Source organism: Helianthus annuus, chromosome 5, assembly GCF_002127325.2.
Source record: "Helianthus annuus cultivar XRQ/B chromosome 5, HanXRQr2.0-SUNRISE, whole genome shotgun sequence".
Classification (NCBI taxonomy): domain Eukaryota; kingdom Viridiplantae; phylum Streptophyta; class Magnoliopsida; order Asterales; family Asteraceae; genus Helianthus; species Helianthus annuus.
Genome location: NC_035437.2, coordinates 168280504 through 168304205, shown reverse-complemented (window position 1 = coordinate 168304205; position 23702 = coordinate 168280504). Strand labels below are relative to the sequence as shown.

The window sequence follows — 23702 nt, the reverse complement described above, 5'->3', positions numbered from 1 at the left end:
ATAAATTTAAAACTTGGCTAAAAGTGTAAAAAGGGCTTAAAAATATACATCAAAAATATATCACACTTCACGCACATCAAAAGGCAACTGGAAAACATAAGAATCATAAAACAAAGAGAATTTTAACAACTGCTCCACTTGATCATATGTAGCATTTCATTAAACACCTAGAAGACATCACATCAAATACAAAAATTAAAAAATAAACATATAATCTCATATTTTGTGTATCTTGAATTAGAAATTAACAAATAAATTATCAAATTGAACAAAAATATCCAATCAGAATTTCCCTTTCCTACAGATAATCCAGAATCGTACAAAAATATCCAATCGTTCTTGTCTCCTGAAACCACACAAATTGAACAAAAAAAAATTGATAAGTGCTTAAATCAACAAATATCAAAACCCTAACCCTAGTTTTTGCAATCAAATAAGAAGCAAGAGAGATGAACTCACGGGACTAATCCAACCCGCTCCTGAGGAATCCGTATTTATGCTTGAATCAACAAAAAAAAATACAATTTGTATTTTCTTCAACAAAAAATTAGTGTGTCTGATGAACCATTTTACATCAGAAACCCTAAAATTAGTGTGTCTGATAAACATACCTGTTGAAATCAACTGTATATGGTACGATCAAAGAGTTTGAAACACAGATTGAAAGAAACGATCGATGATTGTAAGTCTGAAACTCCGATCGAAAGAAACCATGACTCAGAAACGGATGAATAACATACCACTTTTAGATAGAATGAAGAAAAGGAATCAATCTATCTATAATAGATTAAGAATGGAAACGCTTTCATATTTTCGCAAAAGATCTTCCGGTAATTGATGAATTAGTCAACTTTCCATATATAATTCAAGAAGCGTTTGAAAGAAGAATGAAGGAATTGTGAGGCGGTAAGGAGAATTGATTGAGAATTGAGAGAATGAGGTAAATAGCGCCTAAATCACAATTATCTGGCCAAAGACCATTGCCACATCATGGTCAAATGTTCAACATTATTTTGCTTTAGTATAAGAGATAGATTATTAGTAACTGGATACCATAAAATAAAGTAATTACTCATAACAACCCAACGTTATATATATACATATGGGAAATATACTTATGTATAGATACCCACAACAACACAAAGTATAACTTGATAACAAAAATAATCTTTGGTCACTTTATTTAAACTAGAATTGATAGTTCGCGTTGCGGGATCGGTTTTTTTAACGTGATTTATGCATACTGATTTTTTTAATTGCTTGGCAAAAAACGTATTATATTTTACAGGAATCATTTTCAAAAAAATTACGTCCCGTAAACCAAATTGAATTTATATCAATACGTACATAAAAATAAGTATGACTCATTTTTGGAAAAAAAAATATATCGAAACGTAAACTATATTAAATTTATACCAATAGGTACATAGAAATAAGCACGTAAATCTCGAAATGGTCAAAATTTCATTACGTCGAAACGTAAACCAACTACCAACATGTACATAAACGTCAATACGTAGACTAACTAAAAACGTCAATAAAAATAAGCACCAAAACGTATTATATTTACGACTCATGAAACGTAAAATAACTCGAATTTATATCATCTAATGAAAACATATTATATTTTAATTATCAGACTCATTTTCAAACAAAATTTACATCAAAAGGTACACCAAATGAATGCGTCCATAAGAATAAGCATCAAACGTATTATATTTGATGTGACTCATTTTTGAAAAAAAAAAAGTTACATCGAAAAGTAAATCAATTTGAATTTATACTGATCCACACATAAATTTAAACACGTAAAACTCAAAAGGAATCAAAATAACATTTTATACAATTTTTAGAAAATTAAAAGGGTGTAATTGTCAACAATGAAAGTTGGTGTGATAGATTTCAAAATAAAAAAAAATTAAAAAAAATTGGTTAAAAATATTGTAGCTTTGTAATCATCCTTATATATATATATATATATATATATATATATATATATATATATATATATATATATATATATATAATGTAAGTATCTATAGAAAACCCACTTTAATTTAGAAAACCCGGGAAACTCAAAGCTCCCGATGTTTTTTTTTTAAAAAATTTACACATGTTATATACATGTTTTTAAGGGTTTTGGGCAAAAAAGCGCCAAGTAGATATTTAAAAAAAAAAATAAACAAGTTTTGGTGTAACACATGTTACAAATATGTCAGATGAATGTAACATGTGTTAAACCAAAACTTGTTTATTTTTTTTTTAAATATCTATTTGGCGCTTTTTTGATTTTTTTTTTTTTTTGCCCAAAACCCTTAAAAACATGTATATAACATGTATAAATTTTTTCAAAAAAAACATCGGGAGCTTTGAGTTTCCCAGATTTTCTAAATTAAAGTGGGTTTTCTATACATCCTTCCCATATATATATATAGTCAAAATAGCATTTTATAAAGTTTTTAGAAAATTAAAAGGGTATAATTTTCAACAATGAAAGTTGAGGTGATGGATTTCAAAATAAAAAAATGGTCAAAAATAACAAGTCATACCTGGATTGGTAAGTCTTAACTCTTTTATAACTCGTGAACTCCTTTAGCATGGTTATAACTTGATAACAACTTATTTATAACTATCGCTTCGTTAGACTTGGTTAGATAAATAAGTTCCATTAGTCGTGTCGAGTTACATGCTTTTAACTTTTAAGTGCTTGACTGCTTGCGTGTGTTATTGTGGTTAAGGTTGATGTCTAAAATGTAAATTATGTGCAGATGTAGCAAAAACAACATATTTTTTATTTTTCTAATAAAAGTCCTTTCACTTTTTTGCACTTAAAAATCAACATATTTTCATTTTTGTCTTATAAAAGTCACTAAACAACTTTTTGCATATTAAAGTGCCTCCGAATGTTAAATTTGAACAAAATTGTGCTTATATAGATATTTTTAAATTTCCTTAATATCACGTAAGAAAAGAATTAAGATGAATTAATGTTTTAAATTGAATAGATGACAAACCAAAGTCTCTTCAACGTTTGGCTTTTCTTTTTCATTTTAAATTCAATAACTTGATAACAATAAATATTATTCGAGAAACAATATAATAAAAATACACGAGTGTGGATGGCATTACTCAAAATAAAATAATATAAAATAACAAACATATAAAATGGCATGTATAAATTTAAAATTGTTAAAAAGTATTACATAATTGCCAAATAATGTTTTCTTGATTTCATCCGATCATAATTAAGAGATTTTATTTGTTAAAGTTTAACATTTTAAGGGACATGTAAGATACACCAGTGGAAAGTATGTTTGATTTTTTATGTATAAAAAGTTGTTAGGAGAATTTTGTGAGACAAGTTAGTTTTTTACGTGAAAAAAAGTGAAGACTTTTATGAGACAAAAAAAAAGTTCGTTGGTTTTTAAGTGAAAATAAAAAAAGTGAAAGGAATTTTATGAGAAAAAACAGAAAGTATTTTGATTTTTTATGGTATTTGCCCTTTCTTCTATGATAATGTTTTTACATTATAAATTATATTCAATATTCAACATACAATTATTACAAAATTCCAAAAAGATGTATAAAACTAAATGTATACATGTTAACCCAATTACGCATGTTTTGATTTAACAATAACTAATACTAATAATGTGCTTTAACACGTTACTCAACCTGTAAATCGTTCCTTGAAAGGTAAAAGAATGAGAACTCTCCCAAATACATCTATCTATTTTAGTAAGTTGAACATCATTATTAGGACTGCAATAAAGAAACAATTAACAGTTGTACAAGAGAATGTATAGACAAGAATGATTAGTGTATTTTGCTATTTTAAAAAGAGCACTTTCTTTCATCATTCAAAAACATTTCACCATCACACCCCAATTCACATGTTTATTTAATCCCAAAGCATAATCAACTCACATAATGCCGCCACCAAGACAAGACATAACAACATGTAGGGTCATAAAAAACTATTAAAATTTTCCATATTTATAGCTACCAAACAATCAGGATGTGCCACGTATGTGTTTAACCAAAAAGATAAGAAAACTACCCCAAATGCACAACTCACCATTGTATGCAAAGCTTTATCATGATTTAAAAGAAACTAGTCTTTGGCCGAAGCGTAAAACCATGTTATCAACGTTGCAAGGAGGATATAAAATTATACTAAGTATTAACAGAATGACTATCAAAACCGGGAAAAATGTAAAATAAAAATACGAATTTCTAACATCAATTGGCTCACGTGACACGTAAAACGTAGACGAAGACGAATTTACACCGACATGTATTAGAAAGTCGAGGGAGTAAAAAACTTGAGAGACCAAATTTGACCAACAAACACTGTGCTAAGTAACAACCGAATAGCGAACAAATTCAAGAAAAAACGTAAAACAAAATGTATAAACAAACAAACAAAGAAACAACACAAAAAGACAAAACAACAAAAAGCAAAAAGAGTTACTATTCATCAAGATGTTATGAATATGAATTAATAATATATATATATATATATATATATATATATATATATATATATAGGATAGGGATATATATATATATATATATATATATAGGGTAAGGTTCATGCGAGAACCACCCTTATTGCGAGAACCGCGAGAACCAATGTGAACACAAAATAAAATCTAAAAAAAATCAAAAAAGCACTCAAAAATTTTTTTTTATTTTTTTTAATATTTTTTAACAAAAAATCGCTATATTTCGTTCCATAAAAAAAAAAAAACTTTTTTTTTTCGAGTAACAGTTATCCATGCACATGTGCATATGTATCATTACTTCAACAAATTCGGTAATACATTATCAGGAATAGACAATTGCACTTTAATTTACAATACCATTAGTAATACACTACTTTTTACATTACCAATATTCAAAATGCACATGTGCATAATTAGGTATAACCATGATATAACGTGTTTTGATACAAAAAGTTTGTGATTTTGAATGAAGAAGTAGACCCATATACATGTTTTTTGGTTAGTTATATCTAGTGGTTGATGGTTTGGTTATAGTTGTCAATTTTTTATGTAATATGTTGATTGGATGGTATAAATGGTGTTTACATACATGTAATAAAGTGAAAATATTGTTAATGGTATTGTATTATGGATGGTAGGAGGTAATGGTATTGTATTATGGATGGTAGGAGGTAATGATAGTGTATTATGGATGGTATGATAGATGAAAGGGAAAGTGTATTCAAAGTGGTGTACCAAAACACCTTATTTCATGTTGATACATATAATGCACATGTGCATTTCTAATATTGGTAATGTAAAAAGTAGTGTATTACATATGGTAGTGTAAATGAAAGTGCAATTGTCTAATATATGTAATGAATTATGGAATTTGTCAAAGAAATGACAGAAATGCACATGTGCATGCTTGTGTATTATGGATGGAATGATAGATAAAAGAGAAAGTAGTGTACCAAAACACCTTATTTCCTGTTGATACATATAGATGCACATGTGCATTTCTAACATTGGTAATGTAAAAGATAGTGTATTACACGTAGTAGTGTAAATGAAAGTGCAATTGACTATTATTTGTAATGAATTACGGAATTTGACAAAGAAACGACACATATGCACATGTGCATGGATAACTGTTACTCGAAATTTTTTTTTTTTTTTTTGAAATTTTTTTATTAACAAAATATAGCGATTTTTTCAAAAAAAATAGTAAAAAAATAAAAAAAAAATTTTTGGGTGTTTTTTAGATTTTTTTAGGAATTACTGTTTGTGTTCACACTGGTTCTCGCGGTTCTCGCAATAAGGGGTGGTTCCTAACGGATCTTTGTCCTATATATATATATATATATATATATATATATATATATATGAGTAATAGTTTTTTATTTAAATACAACAATATTATACTCAAACTAAAGATTAAAAAAAATCAACTTCAATATATAATTTTGTTAAGTTATTTATGTTTTACAAAATGTTAAAAAAAACTAGATTATAGTCTAACATGATGCTATTACCCTTGCCTAATTTGTATCATACCATTGATTTGCCTTGATCAATGATCAAGAATTATTCTCACCTTCTGTTAGATTTTCATCATGTTTACTTGATCCCGATTCAATATGTGTGTATTCTAATATAATTTATAAATATGAAGGTATGACCCTGGAATGTCAGGGGATTTCTATACATAAATCATAGAACGACAATGATGATATGTTTATAAAAATAAAAAAGAAGCGATCGATAGTCCCGCCCTCCGGTCGTGTGTGAAAGATGCTCTTCAATACCTTGAACCGCATTCTAGGACTTGTACAGATTTATGAAAATTGTCGGATAAAAATGGTGGCTTTCATTGGATGATATTCACAGGTTCATTGTCTGAAGAAGGCTGCTGCAAGCATTCTTCTGGATTTGCATAAAAGTAATCTTCTTCTTTGGGTCTGTCTGGAATAATTAATCTTTTTATCGGGTTCCCCATTCGGTTTGCATGGGCTTCCTTGACAGCGCTCGAGAATTCATCCCAACTCATCGAGTTGGTCGTGTATTTGTCTATTAGTTCAACAAGTAGTTTTCTATCCAATAGAATCGTCTTCTTGAAACCCAAATATCTGGAAGAAAAGTGATTAAGATTCTTGAATTGTTATGATGCATACCACTTTAAAAGATCCAAAATGACGTTTTTTGTGCATTTCCGTCCATCACCTTTTTTTTGCCATTTTCATCCTTGAGGTTTGGCATTTATTGCGACTTTCGTCCCTCGAAAACTGGCCCTCAAGGATGAGAATGACAAAATTTCAAACTTTTTGGATGAAAATGGCACCTTTGGACGAAAGTCGCAAAAGTGGCCAAACCTCAGGGACGAAAATGGCATTTTACTCAAACAAACGGGTTGAAACTTAAAAGTCACCCGAAGTCTAGTTCCACAGCATGCACCCTTGTAAATCAATTTTCTAAAAATATTTTACATTATGACTCTAATAAGATTGTTTTTGTAATAAAAACTAACATACTAATTATCAATGAAACAAAAAGACAAAAAAAAAAAAGATTTTTATTCGACCCGATCTGACTCGACCCATTTCAGAGTGAACCTGTTTGACCGGTAACCCCCCCCCCCAAAAAAAAAAAAGAAAAAAAACAACAATAACAATAACAATAATGATCATGGTTGTAAAACAAGGTCTCCAAGGCCGAGTATACCCCGAGTAAGCGCTACAAGGTAGCCTGCCGAGGCGACTTTCTTAAACTCCGCCTAATTACTCGTAATCGAACAAACGCGGTCAACCTTGGTCCAAATTGGATCTAGTAGGTCAACTCGAGTCGAGTTTGACTTAAAAAAAAAAACATAATTTCTATGTCTATCATATTAAAGAATAATATTTTCACATATTTTCTTATAAATACTAGTAAATTTATGGTTTTGACACATATTTTATTTCCAAAAACTAATTTCTTTATAATTTAACATGTCCGAGTACTCCCCGAGTAATCTCCGCCTAGGCCGAGTACTCTCAACTCCCCGGTCGACCGACTAGGAGGCACCTAGCGACGTTTTCAACAATGATAATGATCTTGTCACCTCTAGTAAAGGGTAAGCATAATGGTACCTGCGGTGGCCTTCTACGACTTTGGCCATGTTTCCATCATAAGTAGGGACAAAAATATCACTTTCCAGTGACACAAGGTAATCCAATGCTGCCATCTGTGACGAGTGATTCTGGAAAAATTTAAGGTCGTCTGGTCCCAATAGAGTCTCTTTCCGTACCTGTCAATCTTACATCAATCTCCCCGACAAGAAAAAAAAAAACGCCAGAAAACACCATTGGTTTAGCATACTAACCAGCTTCGGATATGCCGATGCAAGCGTAGCCATTCTCCTTTCCCCACCGTATATCTCACCAGCCGCAATGTAAATCTGGATGCCCGGATCTATGTCAAGTGCCCTTAACGCAAGCGCAGTCTCTTCGGGAGTTAAAGGGCATAAACCATCTTTTCGTTTTAAATCGGAATTTATGATCTTTTCTTTCCACCATGGGTAAGCATACCTGCCAAAAGAAATAAGTTATATGCTTGTGTTTCAAGAAAATATGACATGATGTGTTATTGAACTAAGGTCAAACCTCATTCGGGTCAACTCTTCCACCTCCTCATCATTGCATCCTTGAGTACAACCAGAAAATGCTAACATGTCCATTTCGTATCGAAGGTGAAGCACTAAAAAAGGTCCATTTTTTCTTAAAAGGTTAACGACCCGTCTACCCAATTCTTCAATTTGACTAGTGAATCTTAGAGCACTGAAATTTACTCGACACCTCAGCTTCTGGAGGTCAACCGGTTGACCACTATTGGCCAGCCGAGCATCCGTTCTATTCAAATGCAACACTTTGTATCTTTGAATCAAAGGAAGAATCTGCATGTATACAGGACAATATTTTCAAAACTGAAACAGTAAAATAATAACCAAATATTATTAAAATAAAAGTGAAATGAGAAAAGATATAGAGATATATACTTGGTTGTGGTAATATGAAATATCAGACCAACTAACGGGAGGCATTGTATGCAGAATTCCCGATTCGACTTTCTGTTTAAGCCTGATAGGAAGCTGTTTAAGTATCCGCACTTCATCTCTCAAGGACGTAATGAAATGATCAACGTCAAAAATATCCTCAAATTCACTGAAATTTAGTAACGAAAACAATAAATTAACTCTCGTGATTCCATATGCTAATACCAGAGATAATTTGGCATACCTTGGATCCGCCCAGAAAGACGTTTTATCCAGCTCAGGAACTATGAGTGTAACATTCAAGTATCTTGCAATTGCAACCATATCACATATCTGCGTTATGGAAATATAAATATAATTATAACGATAATCGATTTAATTGTTTCTGTATTATTAAAGTCGGATAACAGTTTGTGGTCTCAATTCGTGCACTCACAGCAGATCGCATTTGATTAAGTCCTCCGTTACATGAAATCAGTAGGTAACCATTGTTCTTGTAAACCCCTGCATACAACATATAATGTATTTATCTCAGGATAAGCAGACCGAACTAAATAAAGCAACTATTCATAAATAGAAAGACTAACGAACATTGGATATATTAGCATAAGTAGAAACCTCCAATAGAGTTTGTAACAAGAAAGCAAATAAAGAACTAAAGTGACGAGCACAAGTTTTTTTTTCTACTGATCTCAATTTCCCTTAAAAAAAATAAGAACTTGCCAATATTAAAAACGAGTTAAATGCAATTTTAGTCCCTGTGGTTTGGGCCATTTTGCCAGTTTAGTCCAAAGGTTTCATTTTTAACCTGTGGGTCCAAAAAGGTTTCACAGTTGCCATTTTAGTCCACTGGGTTAACTTCATCCATTTTTTCTGTTAACGAGAAGGCCAATTCGGTCATTTTATATGGCTGAATTGCCCTTTTAGTTAACAGAATTACATACAAAATGACCGAATTGGCCTTCTCGTTAACAGAAAAAATGGATGAAGTTATCCAAGTGGACTAAAATGGCAACTGTGAAACCTTTTTGGACCCACTGGTTAAAAATGAAACCTTTGGACTAAACTAGCAAAATGGCCCAAACCACAGGGACTAAAATGGCATTTAACTCTATTAAAAACTAAAAATGGCACAATTACAAAAAACATTGTGGACCAAAATAATTTCTGGTCATTACCAAATAAAGTTCTTTGATCAAAATGCACGAAAGGGTAACTTTTACAATATACGAGGACAAACCAAGAAGACGAAAAGCAGGTTCCAAATAGAACCCTGCGCTTTATCAACGATCAAACAAAAAAGTATTGACATCACAAATCATCCACAAAGAGAAACCGATTGTCAATGACAAGTTTCATACAACATGGCAGGTAAGAATCACAAAAGGTTAACTTTCTTGGATACAAAACCTGTTTACCCTTCTTGCATATCACCTTTAGTCATATGCTTATTCGTGCAATGGGATTCTTTAACCACAGAAAAAGTCACAACTTAACAAGTTCTAGATGTTACAAAACAAAAACATGTAAACAGATATCATAATTCACATTAATCCAACAATTATATCATCATATTATCATAAAACTTATATGATCAAAGAACTCACTCTTGGGTGGAAGCTCTCTAACCGGAACAACCGGCAACAACTTAACATCCAAAGCAGCACCCGAAATAACCGAATCATGCGAAGGCCACCCTTTCAAAACCCTAGGTCCCCAAGACTCCCCCAATGCCATCAACTGAACCAAACAAGTCCACAACAACACCACAGTAGTAGCCCTAACCATCCACAGCTTCATTTTATTACCCCTAGCATTCGAATACCCGACCGACCGCTTCAACCTCTCCACCTTACCCTCCCCCAACACTTTCATCCCCATGATCCCCCAAATCCAAACCCTAACTATCCATCACACCTCAATCACAACACAATTAACACAATTCTCACTAAATTGAGACAACTGACAACTAATAACTGAACAAATTGAACAGATTCACGATAATAATGTTATCGAGATGCACAAATTAATTAACTGGATAACTGATTAATTGCAGAGTAAGTTTCTAACACAATAATATCTAACATTTACAACTGTTTTTTGAGTTGATTAAATTCCGGAATAAATGGAATGAATGTACCATGATCTGTATGTATCCTCCAGTACTGTGCGATAAACCCTAGATTTTGAATTATATGTTGGATCTCGAAATTGAATTTATGAAGTTTGAAATTGGAGTAAGGTAGCAGCAGATTGGAAGTTTTCAGAGAGAGAGAGAGAGAGAGTTGAAGAAAGTGGAGTGGCCGGAGTTAGTGAAGGTCGCCGGAATATGAGGGCGTCGGTGGCCGGAGAAGAGGAGAGAGAGAGAGAGAGAGAGAGAGTTGTGTGGGAGTTATTACCCACTCTTCCAACTTTATTCTGATTTGGAATTTATGGATAACTAGTTGTTTACCATGTGCGCGAGTTGCGGCGCGCTAAACCAAATCGTTCTATAAGAATTACAAAACATGTCAAATAACAAAAAGTAACTCAAACTAAAACGTCACGTATTTTCGGTACCGGTTAAGCATCGGTATTCACCGATTTTTACCCTCAAATACAACCCCCGCCCAAGGGGCCACGCCGAAACCCAAGCCCACCCGGGGTGGTGACTTGGGCGTTTGTACCCAACCCACGACACAACCCCCGCCCCATACCCCATATTCTAATATTTCCTAGATCTTTTTTTTAAACACATAGCCGTTGGCCAACAGCTAGCCTAAACGGCTACTTGTCTTGGCCAATGAGATCCCGCAATGTCATCTTGATAGCCCCGCTCAACGCCCGGGCTGAAACCCCCGCTCAAGGGGCCACGCCGAAACCCAACCCACCCGGGGTGGTGAATTGGGCATTTGTACCCAACCCACGCCACAACCCCCGCCCCATACCCCATACCCCATATTCTAATATTTCCTAAATCTTTTTTTAAACACATAGCTGTTGGCAAACGGCTAACCCAAACGGCTACTTTTCTTGGCCAATGAGATCCAACCATGTCATTTTGATAGCCCCGCCCAACGCCCGAGCTGAAACCCCCGCCCAAGGGGCCACGCCGAAACCCAAGCTCACCCGGGGTGGTGAATTGGGCGTTTGTACCCAACCCACGACACAACCCCCGCCCCATACCACATATTCTAATATTTCATAGATTTTTTTAAACACATAGTCGTTGGCAAACGGCTAGCCCAAACGGCTACTTGTCTTGGCCAATGAGATCACGCCATGTCATCTTGATAGCCTCGCCCAACGCCCGGGCTGAAACCCCCGCCTAAGGGGCCACGCCGAAACCCAAGCCCACCCGAGGTGGTGACTTGGGCGTTTATACCCAACCCACGTCACAACCCCGCCCCATACCCCATATTTTTATATTTCCTAAACCACTATTTAATTAATATATGTTCACTATTCATTCAGTTTAATTTTTATTAGTATATAATTTAATGAAATTTTTTATTTTTTATTTTTGTTTAGTATCTATAAAATTATTATTTTTTATTTAATATTATAAATAATAGAGTTTTTTCCCAAACTAGTGTTCGTGGAAAAAATATTTACCATTTTAGTGTTCTTTAATAACTATTTACCAAAATGGTGTTCTTCATTTATTTATTTTTTATTTTTTTCTATTTAGTTAAGTCATTTCTATTTTTATATGTTTTTCTCCAATCAATCCAACATCTCATTTTTTACATGTTTTTATCCAATCAATCCAACATCTAATTCTATGATTTTCTTCATTCTATGTTTTTTTTTTTTCATTTTTTCGCTTTAGATGTAAGCCCCTTCATTCTATGTTGTTTTTTCGCTTTAGATGTGAGTCCGAGGTTTCAGTTAATCAGATGCCAGCCGACGCTCGACGCATCCCAATCAAGAGACCAATCGATTGAATCAGAAACGAGCAGTAGAATCATAATGAATCATAATCGGTTGAATCTTCGAATCGGAAACGAACATCATTGTCGTTTTTTGGAAAGCTAATCTCAATCTTTGCCAAATTTTACAAGTCTTCATGTAGAATTTTTTGAAATCATAAACTCGCAAAGTATTGAAGCAGCATGTTTCATAGAACTTGATGAATTTAATAAAAAAAATGTAGAGAATGAACCAAGCTCTATATAGAATTCCTGTAGCAGGTTTAATAGAACATTATAACCTTCTTTGTTTTATTTACTTGTAAAGTTGAACTTATAGAGTTCGTTCAGAATTGTATAATCTTGAATTTGAAGCAAAATGCTTTTGATTTACATGATGAACAAGGTTATTGGAGTATTACATATGAATTTAAAACGTGGATTTCAGCACAAAGTCTCAAATGGTTGTTGTTAATTAATAATTGTTGATGTTGATAAAACTTAACCAAGTTTTAATGTTTGATTAGTTTTTTTATGTTCCATAGTTCGGATTTGAGATGAGTCGATTAAAAAACAAAAGTAAAATAATTACAAGTTAGTAAAAACTACAGTGGATTGATTTAAGAAAAAATAAATAAATGTTGAATTGATTGGATAAAACATATAAAAAAGGTTGGAGTTAACTTAATAGAAAAATAAATGAAGAACACTATTTTGATAAATAGTTTTCAAGGAACATCAAAATAGTAAATATTTTTTCCTTTAACACTAGTATGGGGAAAAACTCTAAATAATAATAAATATATTTCATTGGAAGGAAAGGAATCAATATGTTAATAATTTTTAGTTTAGTAAATTTTGGAGTCTTTCAAAGAGTTTGTTGTATTAAATATTCCTTCTAAATAAAGTAATGCTTCTATATTTTCATGAAACATCATTTTATTTATCATATACAAGTTATCTAGTTTGGGTTGAGAGGTTGAATTGTTTAACTCGTATATGACTCACATATTTAGTTGTTTCGTGTTGGATCTGAGTTGTATTCCGAGTCTTTCGGTTTAATGTTTATTTGGAGATATAAGTAGTAATGACTGGTGACTTGTAACAATTTAAAGAACCGTTTACTGTAACTCAAATGAAATTTACGAATAACAAATTTTGATTATGTGTATGTAGCTGGAGACTAGAAAAGGTGAATGTGTAACTTAAACTGCTGAATAAAGTGTTTGAAAATTAAGAGATGATAATGGTTTAATGTTAGTTTTACTTTTGAAAATTAGTAGGGGGATGTTAAAATTAGGGTATTAGATTTTATCACCCCTAACTATTGGTTATTGGTTGTTGTCATTCTCAATTATCATTTTGACGCCCGCCACCCTCAACTTAACACTTGGTGTGTTTTGCCACCACATCGTTAACTGATTACTAACTTTTGATATTTTACTATACTTTTGTGGGTGTCCTAAAATCTCTAAAACTTTCCTAAGATCCCTATGACACCCCCAAAAGTATAGTAACAGAATAAAAAGTTAGTGATCAGTTAACGACATGGTGACATAACACACTAAGTGTTAAGTTAGGAGTGACAGACGTCAAAGTGATAGTTGGGGGTGGCAGCGGCCAATAGCCAATAATTAAGGGTGATAAAAATCCAATAACCCTTAAAGTTACGATATTAGACTTTTAAGTATTAATAGTGTAAAAAAGCAATCTCTAAAATCCATAGAAACCTTTTAATAACACTTAAACGTGCTAATAAACCCGTTTATTAAATGACAAAACCATTTTTTGTCTCATCAAATTATAACTAGTTTAATACCCGTCCGTTGGACGGCTTACGCTAACAACGTAACAAACAAAGATAATATATATTGAGGGTGTTCGGGAACGCTTCTCCTTTTCTTCTTTTCCATATCCTTTTTTGAAAAGGTTGCAACCGTCTAACTTTTCCTTTTCTTCTTTTCAAACCACTAAAACTCATTCTCAAAACCCATTATCCAAACACTACAAAAAGGAGCTCAAAATAAGCAATCCCAGACACCCACATTAAGTGGACACAAGTCTAAACAATGTTATAAACAAAAGCGCCATTTTTAATTTATAAAAGGAAAACGAACGTGAATAGTGTACAACCACACAACAATATAAAATAAAAGTGATTGACAAAACATGAAATGATGTCATTTTAATGCAAAAGTAAACGGTAGGCAACAATGTGGGAAAGTTTTGTAACAGTCAAACATGGTTTACTCCCTCAATTTTTTCGGCTTTTGGATCGTCCCCTTTAACCTCAAAGATGGCCTTTTTTGACTTGTTGACTTGATGCATGGTGCCCATTTGTCAAAGTATCAACACTAATATATGGTAGCAAGGGGGCAACATGTGGCATGGTTTAAATGTTCTTATGTGATAATATATCCCACCGTGCCAATGTAAGTTCACCCTTGGTGAAGCATTCTCAAAAGTCTTTATGCGAGGGTATTTAAATACATGGCAAATATAGGATGAGTTGTAAAAAGGACAAATGTGCTCTTGAATTTACTCAAATGATTTGTTTTCTAATCTTACCAAAACCTAGGCCGTTGAGCAATGCCAACCCTGCATGAAAATAAAAATGGAATCAGATGTGAATTTAGTGGGTGATTATGATATAAAGTTGAAGAATTTGGAGTTACAGGTTGACTCGCAAGCCGTTTTGGTATTAAGTATACTTTTTTTATTAGTGCAACTTTTATATAAGACTATTAAGTATACATATAACTTTTAATTTTTTGTTATTACATTAGAAAACATGTAGATAGAGTGTGTCTTTTAAAAAAGTTATTTACTTTTGAAGGTTTTGAATTTTCTTAATAAAATGGTTTTTTACTTGCAAATACCACTAGCTCAACTAATTTAGGAGAAAGTGGGTGTAGTAGGTATGCTTCTAGCAACCTCTAAATAACTAACTCGGTTAATACAGTTGAGTAAACATAACTCTACCATCATGTCAGCATTCTTAGTGTTTAGAATCTCGATCATCTTGCATGAAAGACAAAAAAAATGGAATGATTAAAAAATTATGCAAAATTATCAATATTGTCGATATCTCAGCCCTGTCACAGTGTGTCTTTATATATATGAAAGATACACTTTACATGTTGCTCATCCAGTGGACGGGTTACGTTAATGCATTATAATATCAACATGAATAAAATTATTAAGCAAGCTGATTGGAATGAAACCTATTAAGCAAGCTCATTTGAATGATACTTATTACTTGTATGCAACTACCAAAGATATTTTAGAGCCTAATCATGTATTACCATTCAAAATGAGCAATAAAAAAAACAATCCCAAACATACTCTTAGCTAACAATTACAACTCTTAGTCGTAAATTCATCCAAATAACCAATGGTTTGGTAAATTTTAATCAAGGTAATATGTAAAAAGACACTTTAATAGCCTATTGCATGAAGAGCACTTTAGGAATAAGCATGGTACCGGATCGATTTTCAGGAAAAATGGGTACCGGTACCCGGTAACGATAGTAATCAAACATACCGATAAACGGAAAAAATAGGTACAGGTACTGGTTCGGTATCGGTACCCGGTATCAAATTGCTATAAGAAAACCAAAGAATTTATCCGCCACCCGTGTGAATCTATTCATAACCGAGTAGGCACCCAAAACAGGTATCAAAACCAGCAAAAGGGCAGTCCACACACAAAGTTTGTTCTCTACGAAATATATTGATAAAAGCGCAGAAAACAAAATGAATATGAACATTGTAAATGAACCTGGAGGCGAATATCTCAACCTAAAAAACAGGGGCAACCTTCAATAATAGGAAAACAGTTGTCTTTATAAAGTAAGGCTCTGTATTATGTTACTGAGAGACAACCTCAATGACTTCCTTCGTTTTCTTGTAATTTAGGATAAACTCTTTTATTAGATATTTTAGTTGATACAACACAAAATTTGTTCAATAGAAGTAAGATTCATAAAGACAGTCAATTGAATTTCAAAAACAAATCATATATTTAATAAAAATACAAAAAATACAAGTGAAATTGACTACACCTTTAACAACAATTGGAAGAACAATCTGCTAGAAAAATGCAAAAGAGGGTTTAATATCAACATTATAAATTTTCGATGATGCTAAGAATATAAATCGTAAATAAAATAACCGTTGACACACAACTCTTCACGGTATTGATATTGATGTAGTCTACAAAATATACCTGATCCCATATATGGTATTTGGAACCCAAGAGATTGGCAGTTACAACACTCCCTAAATAACTGTCAGTTGCACATCCTAATATGCCTATTGTATTCTAAGCAACTATGAACTGAGGTCTTCAGTTGTGTTGTCTATGACAAGCTACAGAAGTTTCATATTGTATCCCCTTGACCCTCCCATGCACTCGACAACCAAATAATTAAGCACAAAAGACCCACATAAAAATATCATTACAAAAATCAAAACTTTAAAGCTTACACTAGTGTAGAGAGTGTAAAGACTTCCATCACTTAGCCCATTAAGATATTTTCCTTCATAATAATACAAATACATTTTCCTATATCCACCGGAAAAGGTCCACACAATAAAGACCTGGAAAAAAAAGTAACACTTCGTTTACTGTTTTCTAGAAATAAAATGATTAGCTTTGAATAATTAGGTTCTTAACACACCTGTTGGGAATTGTAGAGCATGGGGAAGCAGGTACTCATTCTAAAAAATTAGATGAATGTAGGAAAAACACACTACTTCTTCCCAAACTGTACCTGAAGATTGCATACATGGGCAGCCTGTTATTTAAAAAAGTAACAATATGAAGAACTTATACAGTACACACCTCTTATATAACATGTATCTCCGGTGAGAAGGCCAACATTGTCTTCACCAAATGCATCACTATAAAACAAAATCAAATGTACCGTATAAGTAATGCCCAGTCATAAGCAATATCCTACATACCACCATTGTTTGAGAGTGGCTACCGCATTTGTTCTGTTAACATAAGCATCAATAAAAATAAATTAATTTAAGTTCTACTATATACATCCAATTAAACACAAAGTAAACAATAATTCAACATAAATACGTACACACTGAAACAACCTTAGCAGTTAATATCATGTATAAATATAACTGAACATGATTAGAACGTAAAATTATATCATGTAATATAATAAATATTGAACAAATGTGCTAAAATGAAAAAAAAAAAAAAACAAAACAATAGCATGAACAAAGAGTTTGGAGGCTTGATGAGTTGCTGACTTGCTTCACCTTGTGTTCTTCTTCTTCAAAATAGCTACTGGATATTAGGTAGATGACCATCACTTGGCAAAACCTTCCGTTTTCATTAGATCGACTGCGTAAGTCAACAACAACAGTTAGAACATTTCCATCATTCCATGTAGAGAAAATGAAGTCAAATATAAAAATAGCTCAATCATAGTGCATTTGAGATGGATTATAAATATAACTTTATAATATAACTTTTTTGATCTTATTCAACACACTGTTCATATTATAAACATTTTGGACAAAGTTTAATATGGAACAACACAACTCGGTATACAATTACGGTGTTAACCCGTTGTTTAACCTGCCCGTTTTTGCCACATCTAGATATGAGTATCAACATAGGAAGTTGCCATACTTGTACAACACTATTTTTGTAGACTTCTGCAAATTTAACTCCAAGAGCTGCTTCCTGACATGTGGAATTACCCCTAACATCCAAGTTGCAGAATTATAAGCATCTTTAATTTTAGCCACTCCATCGATTCCCTTAATTAGAAAAGATCAATTTCGTGTTCACTTTTCAACAAAAATTAAGAAGTAATAAAATACTTTTCTAGGGTAGTTACACTGACCTGAAGTACTTGAATGAGTGAGAAAAATGACTGACGTCCTAATGGCCAAATGATACCAGTAAGATGGAAGTGGAGAAGAGTAGGGAGATGGCTGGAAAAAAGATAAAAAGATGAAGAGTGCCTGATCGGTTGGCTCGAGAGCGGAGACGAAGCTAATGATGATGGCGACGGCTACAACAGGAAAGCTTCTTTGGAATTTGATTCCATCTTCTCAATTTTTCCATCTGAAATAAATTGCTATGGTTTAACCTTAATAAATGAGTTCAGTTGTATGTAAATAGACACAAACATTCTAAGAATCCCTTTACCTTGAACTCGCTGGAGAAACCCTAAATCTCTGCAAGTCGACCACCGATCGGAGGCTTATTAGGGTTAAGGCTGTCGTCGGAGAGAAATCGGTGTTGGGCGTTTCAAGGGTTCCAAAGGGGATTGCAGTGGGATATAAGGGAATCGTAGAAGCAGTTGAAGATTTGTAGATCATATTTTTTTAACGGATATACCCATGCTTTTAGGAAAACATGGCAGTTAACCCCTCTACACTGCCAATTTTTAGGAGAGTGAGAGCACATAACCACCTTGAACTGCCAATTTTTTATGGCTAGGTGAGAAGAACTGACCTACAATAACCGAGAGAGTGGAGGGTTAGGAGGAGAGTGGGCATGGGGTGGGGGTAAACATGGAGATCATGGGCAGGAAAAGGTGGTGAAACCAACCTGCTAAGGAAACCGACTGAAACCGCCGTGAACCGCCATCAAAGCGGTTGTTTTTATGAGTTTAAATGGCTCAGATTTAATCTCAGCATGATCCGACGGTGGAGATTGATTACAAATGTAACTTCCACTTAATGGGTTCCATATATATATATAATACGTGACAAATCCATTTGCTTATTTATTAGTTAAAGATATAATACATTCACACATGGTAGCGTGCTTAAAGATGTAATGAACTTTACCTAGTTGTTATTATATATAATTTACTTTCAAACTTACGCTTTAATATTATCAACTTATTATTTTATTATAATAGGATAACCTCTTGACAAGGATACAGTCAATATAGGTTGAATGTGAGTTTTATCTACCGCTGTGTCGGTGTAACACCTTGAAATTCATACTTAAATAATCATCATAACAATTTCTAATGCAATAATCATAGTTTTGTGAAATACGATCCCAGATTTTTATATGTTATACTAATCTCACTAATTCATAATCATATTTGACGATGGGCTAATGGTTTACCCAGCTTGACCCGTCTTGGGCTCTTTTCATGTAGGCCCAATCGGTAAGGCCCAAAACATTGATGCTTGCCCATTAAGGGACTCTCCCATATGAAACGGGCGGGAAAGAGATATTTACAAAGGGAAGAAAGCATTAAATGAATGACAAGAAGAGGATCTCCGGTTGGCACTGTACTGCCGAGCCGGCTTCATTAAATGAAGGCAGCCATCTCTCCGTTGGGGCTCAGACACGTGTTTGAGTCCCCCAAAGATAGAAAGGAACCTGAAGGGGTATGGTCCCAGATCTCGCGTCAACATCGACCGCGAGTGACCATTACCCTTATCAAAACCCCCACTAGCTAACAACCTACTTATGTCCGTACGGGAACGCATCGACACAGTGGTTGAATCCAATCTGTCCAGTGATGGAGGAAGACTTACCTGGAATATGAGAACGGTATAGCGATGCGGCTGGCACGGCATCTGGTGTATGAAAACGGAAGTATTCACAGCGATGCGGCCCCGCACCACATCCAGTGAACACTTCTATCAATACAGAGAAGCTGGATAACAGCAACAGTCACCACAGCCGACGATGCGGCCTGGCACCGCATCTCGCGTATTTCTTGATCAGAAGAGTAGGACGCGGGAACATCTACAGTTACCGCAGACAGCGATGCGGCTTGCACCGCACCCTGTCTACTCATCAAGTGGGCCTGACACCACAGAGCAAGTAGCACCAATGGCAGCCGCCTGTCAGGACTACGTAAGCGACATACTGACGTGGCGTCGCCTCCCCGGCCAACATGTCTGACACACCTGCAAAGGTGCAGCATGCCGTCAGTCTATCCATCCACCTCCTCCTTCACTCCTCGGCTATAAATACCAACCCCAAACCAGGTTTGAGGTATCTCTTCACAACTCTCTCACTACTACTACTACGATCATACTTTGCTTCCCAAGCAGATTACTGATTCCCATGCCGGAGAGTGGTAACAAGGAGCACCCCCCACCCCATCCTCCTTGTTACGAGTCACGGTTTGTTTTCTTGTGCAGGAGATCAACCCACCGGTGACCAGCCAGCGATCCTCGAGAGGAAGGGATTAACCCTTCTTGACGAGACCAGTGAGTTAACCCTGCCCGGTTAACCATTGTTTCATCATTGGCGCCCACCGCTACTCTTAGCACTTTTCCAACCATCCTTCTCCCTCTCAAAAAACCATGACTGATCACCAAAACAACACTACCGGGGATAATCTACTCCCCACCAACCCAGGGAATGCGGGGACGGCTCCCCCAGACCAAAATCCGGGCCACATTGGCACCTCCACGCAAAGGGGTCCATCCCTAACGTTTGGACACGACCTATCGCAGTACATATCTGTGATCCCTCCGGACATGGACCCTCACACCTGGTATGACTAGCAGGCCGCCCTGCTGGCCGCAACATATAACCGAGCTTGCGCTGAAGCGCAAATACAGGCCGGGCCTACCCCGGCACCAACTACACCTGCGGGTCGTATTTTACAATACGACGGCAGGGCACTCTCACGTCCAGCTTCTAGAAGCAGGCGTGAGGACCGCGGATCCTCTTACTGTGAGGTCCGCACATTAAATGAGGATGACTCCTCATACGGGTCCCGCACCAGAGGACCAATACAAAGCCGCCTAGGCCCCTAAGGTGGTAATAGGAGACAATCCACAGTCCACCGCAGTTCTGGCATCCAAAGCCGGCTGGGACCGCTGCCCCAGTATGAGGGTTATGGCCGTACCGACCCGGACGACCATACATATTGCGGAGATTCGCACGACACCGGCAGCACACCGGGAGGACGCAACTATATACCTCCCACTCATCCACGCAACACATACCTCAGGGCTGCAAAGCGCCCTGAGAACCAGCCCTACAGGCCGAAAGCTGCGGCCGAAAACTCCAAATTCGCTCCGCGAATTGCCCACGCCCATGTCACCACAACAAAATTCTCATTCAACGTCAGGAAATACAATGGTTCGTCCGACCCGGACGACCACATGAACGTTTGCATGGGCGCAGGGTGCAACGGCCTATGGGATGAACCCATTTGGTGCAATTTTTTCCCCCCAGACCCTTACGGGTCTGGCCAGGGCTTGGTTCGATTCTTTGCCAGTGGGATCACTGGCCTCATTAGAGGATCTGCATGCAAAGTTCCTCACTCACTTCAGCCAGCAACGACGTCACGTACGTGATTCGTTAGACGTCATGAATATCTGGCGCAGGGACGACGAATCTCTAGAAGCATTCGTCGTCCGGTACAATAAAGAGTGCCTAGAGATAGGTGACGTGCAAGACCAAATGGCACGGAACCATTTCATCAAGGCCGTTAGGGACAGGCAGATGGTTATGACCATCTCTGGCAAGGAGGGCTTGCCTAAAAAATGGGAAGATGTCATGGCCGCAGTCAAGACATACGCCCAGACGCAGCGGTCCCTCGAACCGCATATGGCAAAGGCACAGCCCCAAGCCGAAACCTCCCATCAGGGGTCCAAGCGTAACAATAAACGCAACCGGGAAGTTGGAAATCGCGACATTTCAAAACCATACTTCCCGCGGACCAACCCGTTTGACCCAAGGAACTACAATCCCCAACGGGACAACCGGGCGCCAAAGAAAGATTCTCGGGACCGCAACTGGACCGAAATCACTGCGTCGCCATGCGAAGTCCTTCTTACGGACGCACAGCTCTTGCGACCGGCGCAACCAATGAAGTCCAAGAAAAATCAGGATCTTACACTCTATTGTGAGTACCACAAGGACTCGGGCCACACCACAAACAACTGCATCAGTCTCCGACTGGAGATTGAGCGAGCCTTAAAAGAGGGGAAACTGCAACATCTTTTGCCAGGTGGACAAAAACCCACCAAGCGCGTCACCCCTCATGGCGAAGGCACCTCCTCAAGGAAGAGGACCATGTATGTGGCCTCCACCCACATGATTAACGGAGGTAAAGGTAGGCCGCGCAAGGTGGCAAAAAGACCGGACAATGACTGGAAAGACGAGCAAGTCGTCTTTCCAAAAGTCCGAGGCGGCCCGCGCGACAGACGCGCCGTCGTTATTACAGGCCAACTGGCTCATTACTGCAGCGAGCGTCTATTCATCGACCCGGGCAGTACTTCCGATATCATCTATGAGCAATGCTTCAACCAGTTCGATCAGGAGGACAAAGATCGGTTGCAAGCAGTGGACTACCCGTTGGCCGGGTTCGCAGGGGAAACTGTCTTTCCTCTCGACCAAATTACGTTTCTTGTGCGCCTCACCAGTGGAAGGCACACACAAACAGAAGAGGTAAACTTCATGGTTTTACCTCATACCTCCAAATATGACGTGCTCCTTGGGAGAGAATCCCAAGTTGATTTCAATATGATTACGTCCGTACCCCACTCTGCGGTCGGTTTCCCAACCGAAACGGGGGTCGCGATAATCTACGCACGCAGAGACATCATGATGTCGGACGAAATACGTCCGACCAAGATAGAAAGGCCTACCTCCAACAACCAACCAGAAAAATGGGTTCTCAACGCGAGATACCCAGAACAAAAGGTTATGTTGGGCCACGCCTTGTCACCTAACACCAAAGCGCACCTGAAACAGCTTCTCTTCAGGAACCAAGACATTTTCGCGTGGACACCCGCAGACATGACTGGGGTCCCGCGTGAAATTGCGCAACATTGCTTAAATACCATGCCAGGTATTAAGCCGGTGATCCAAGGCCAACGCCACCTTGGATCCGCTAAAAATCAGGCGATGCATGAGCAGGTGGAAGAACTGCTCTCCGCAGGCATCTTGCGGGAAGTTAAATACCAGACTTGGTTATCCAACCCAGTCATGGTAGAAAAACCATCCGGGGGCTGGCGCATGTGCGTCGATTACAAAGATCTCAACAAAGCCTGTCCCAAAGATTGTTACGCACTTCCGGAAATCGACGAAAAAGTCGACAACCTCGCACCACTCAGATGGAAGTGTTTCCTCGATTGCTGTAAAGGCTACCACCAAGTACAGATGGCAATCGTGGATGAAGACAAAACGGCATTCCGCACTCCCACCGGAAATTACTGCTATACAAAAATGCCGTTTGGATTGCGCAACGCGGGCGCAACCTATCAAAAACTGATGAACGACACTTTCCGCGGGCAAATAAGCAAAAGTGTCGAAATCTACAT

The 23702-nt window shown here is 36.5% G+C and overlaps 1 protein-coding gene and 1 long non-coding RNA gene across 9 annotated transcripts; both read right to left on the bottom strand.

Moving 5' to 3' along the window:
• Positions 1–6111: 6111 nt before the first annotated feature.
• Positions 6112–10926, bottom strand: LOC110928951 (rhamnogalacturonan I rhamnosyltransferase 1). 3 transcript variants are annotated; one of them, XM_022172024.2, is made up of 8 exons: positions 10125–10926; positions 8954–9021; positions 8762–8850; positions 8521–8686; positions 8129–8418; positions 7849–8053; positions 7616–7773; positions 6112–6616 (listed from the first exon to the last, which is right to left on the bottom strand). In XM_022172024.2, exons 1-8 carry the CDS (start codon positions 10396–10398, stop codon positions 6358–6360), a joined length of 1509 nt encoding a protein of 502 aa, XP_022027716.1. In that variant the 5' UTR covers positions 10399–10926; the 3' UTR covers positions 6112–6357. The 3 variants fall into 3 exon arrangements, with proteins under 3 accessions (XP_022027716.1, XP_035846270.1, XP_022027715.1); XM_035990377.1 differs by having other exon boundaries at positions 8521–8850; positions 10125–10421; positions 10658–10914; XM_022172023.2 differs by having other exon boundaries at positions 8521–8850.
• A 3571-nt stretch (positions 10927–14497) lies between these two features.
• On the bottom strand, positions 14498–19079 carry LOC110928952. Of its 6 annotated transcripts, XR_004893572.1 has the most exons (9): positions 18592–19078; positions 18284–18507; positions 18067–18197; positions 17691–17775; positions 17254–17312; positions 17090–17182; positions 16896–17009; positions 15390–15428; positions 14498–15005 (listed from the first exon to the last, which is right to left on the bottom strand). It is a non-coding gene; the product is annotated as an uncharacterized LOC110928952 (long non-coding RNA). The 6 variants fall into 6 exon arrangements; XR_004893571.1 differs by lacking the exon at positions 15390–15428 and having other exon boundaries at positions 18592–19077; XR_002586756.2 differs by lacking the exons at positions 14498–15005; positions 15390–15428 and adding an exon at positions 17399–17408 and having other exon boundaries at positions 16406–17009; positions 18592–19079.
• Positions 19080–23702: the final 4623 nt, after the last annotated feature.

What these genes read in the sequence shown, in the direction of transcription:
- LOC110928951 (XM_022172023.2), bottom strand. Translation starts at nt 10,398, where the DNA reads ATGGGGATGAAAGTGTTGGGGGAGGGTAAGGTGGAGAGGTTGAAGCGG. An exon ending in TTTCATATTACCACAACCAA is followed by an intron (nt 8,419 to 8,520) that starts GTATATATCTCT and finishes GTATACATGCAG; the next exon opens with ATTCTTCCTTTGATTCAAAG. An exon ending in GTCGTAGAAGGCCACCGCAG is followed by an intron (nt 6,617 to 7,615) that starts GTACCATTATGC and finishes CTTTTCTTCCAG; the next exon opens with ATATTTGGGTTTCAAGAAGA.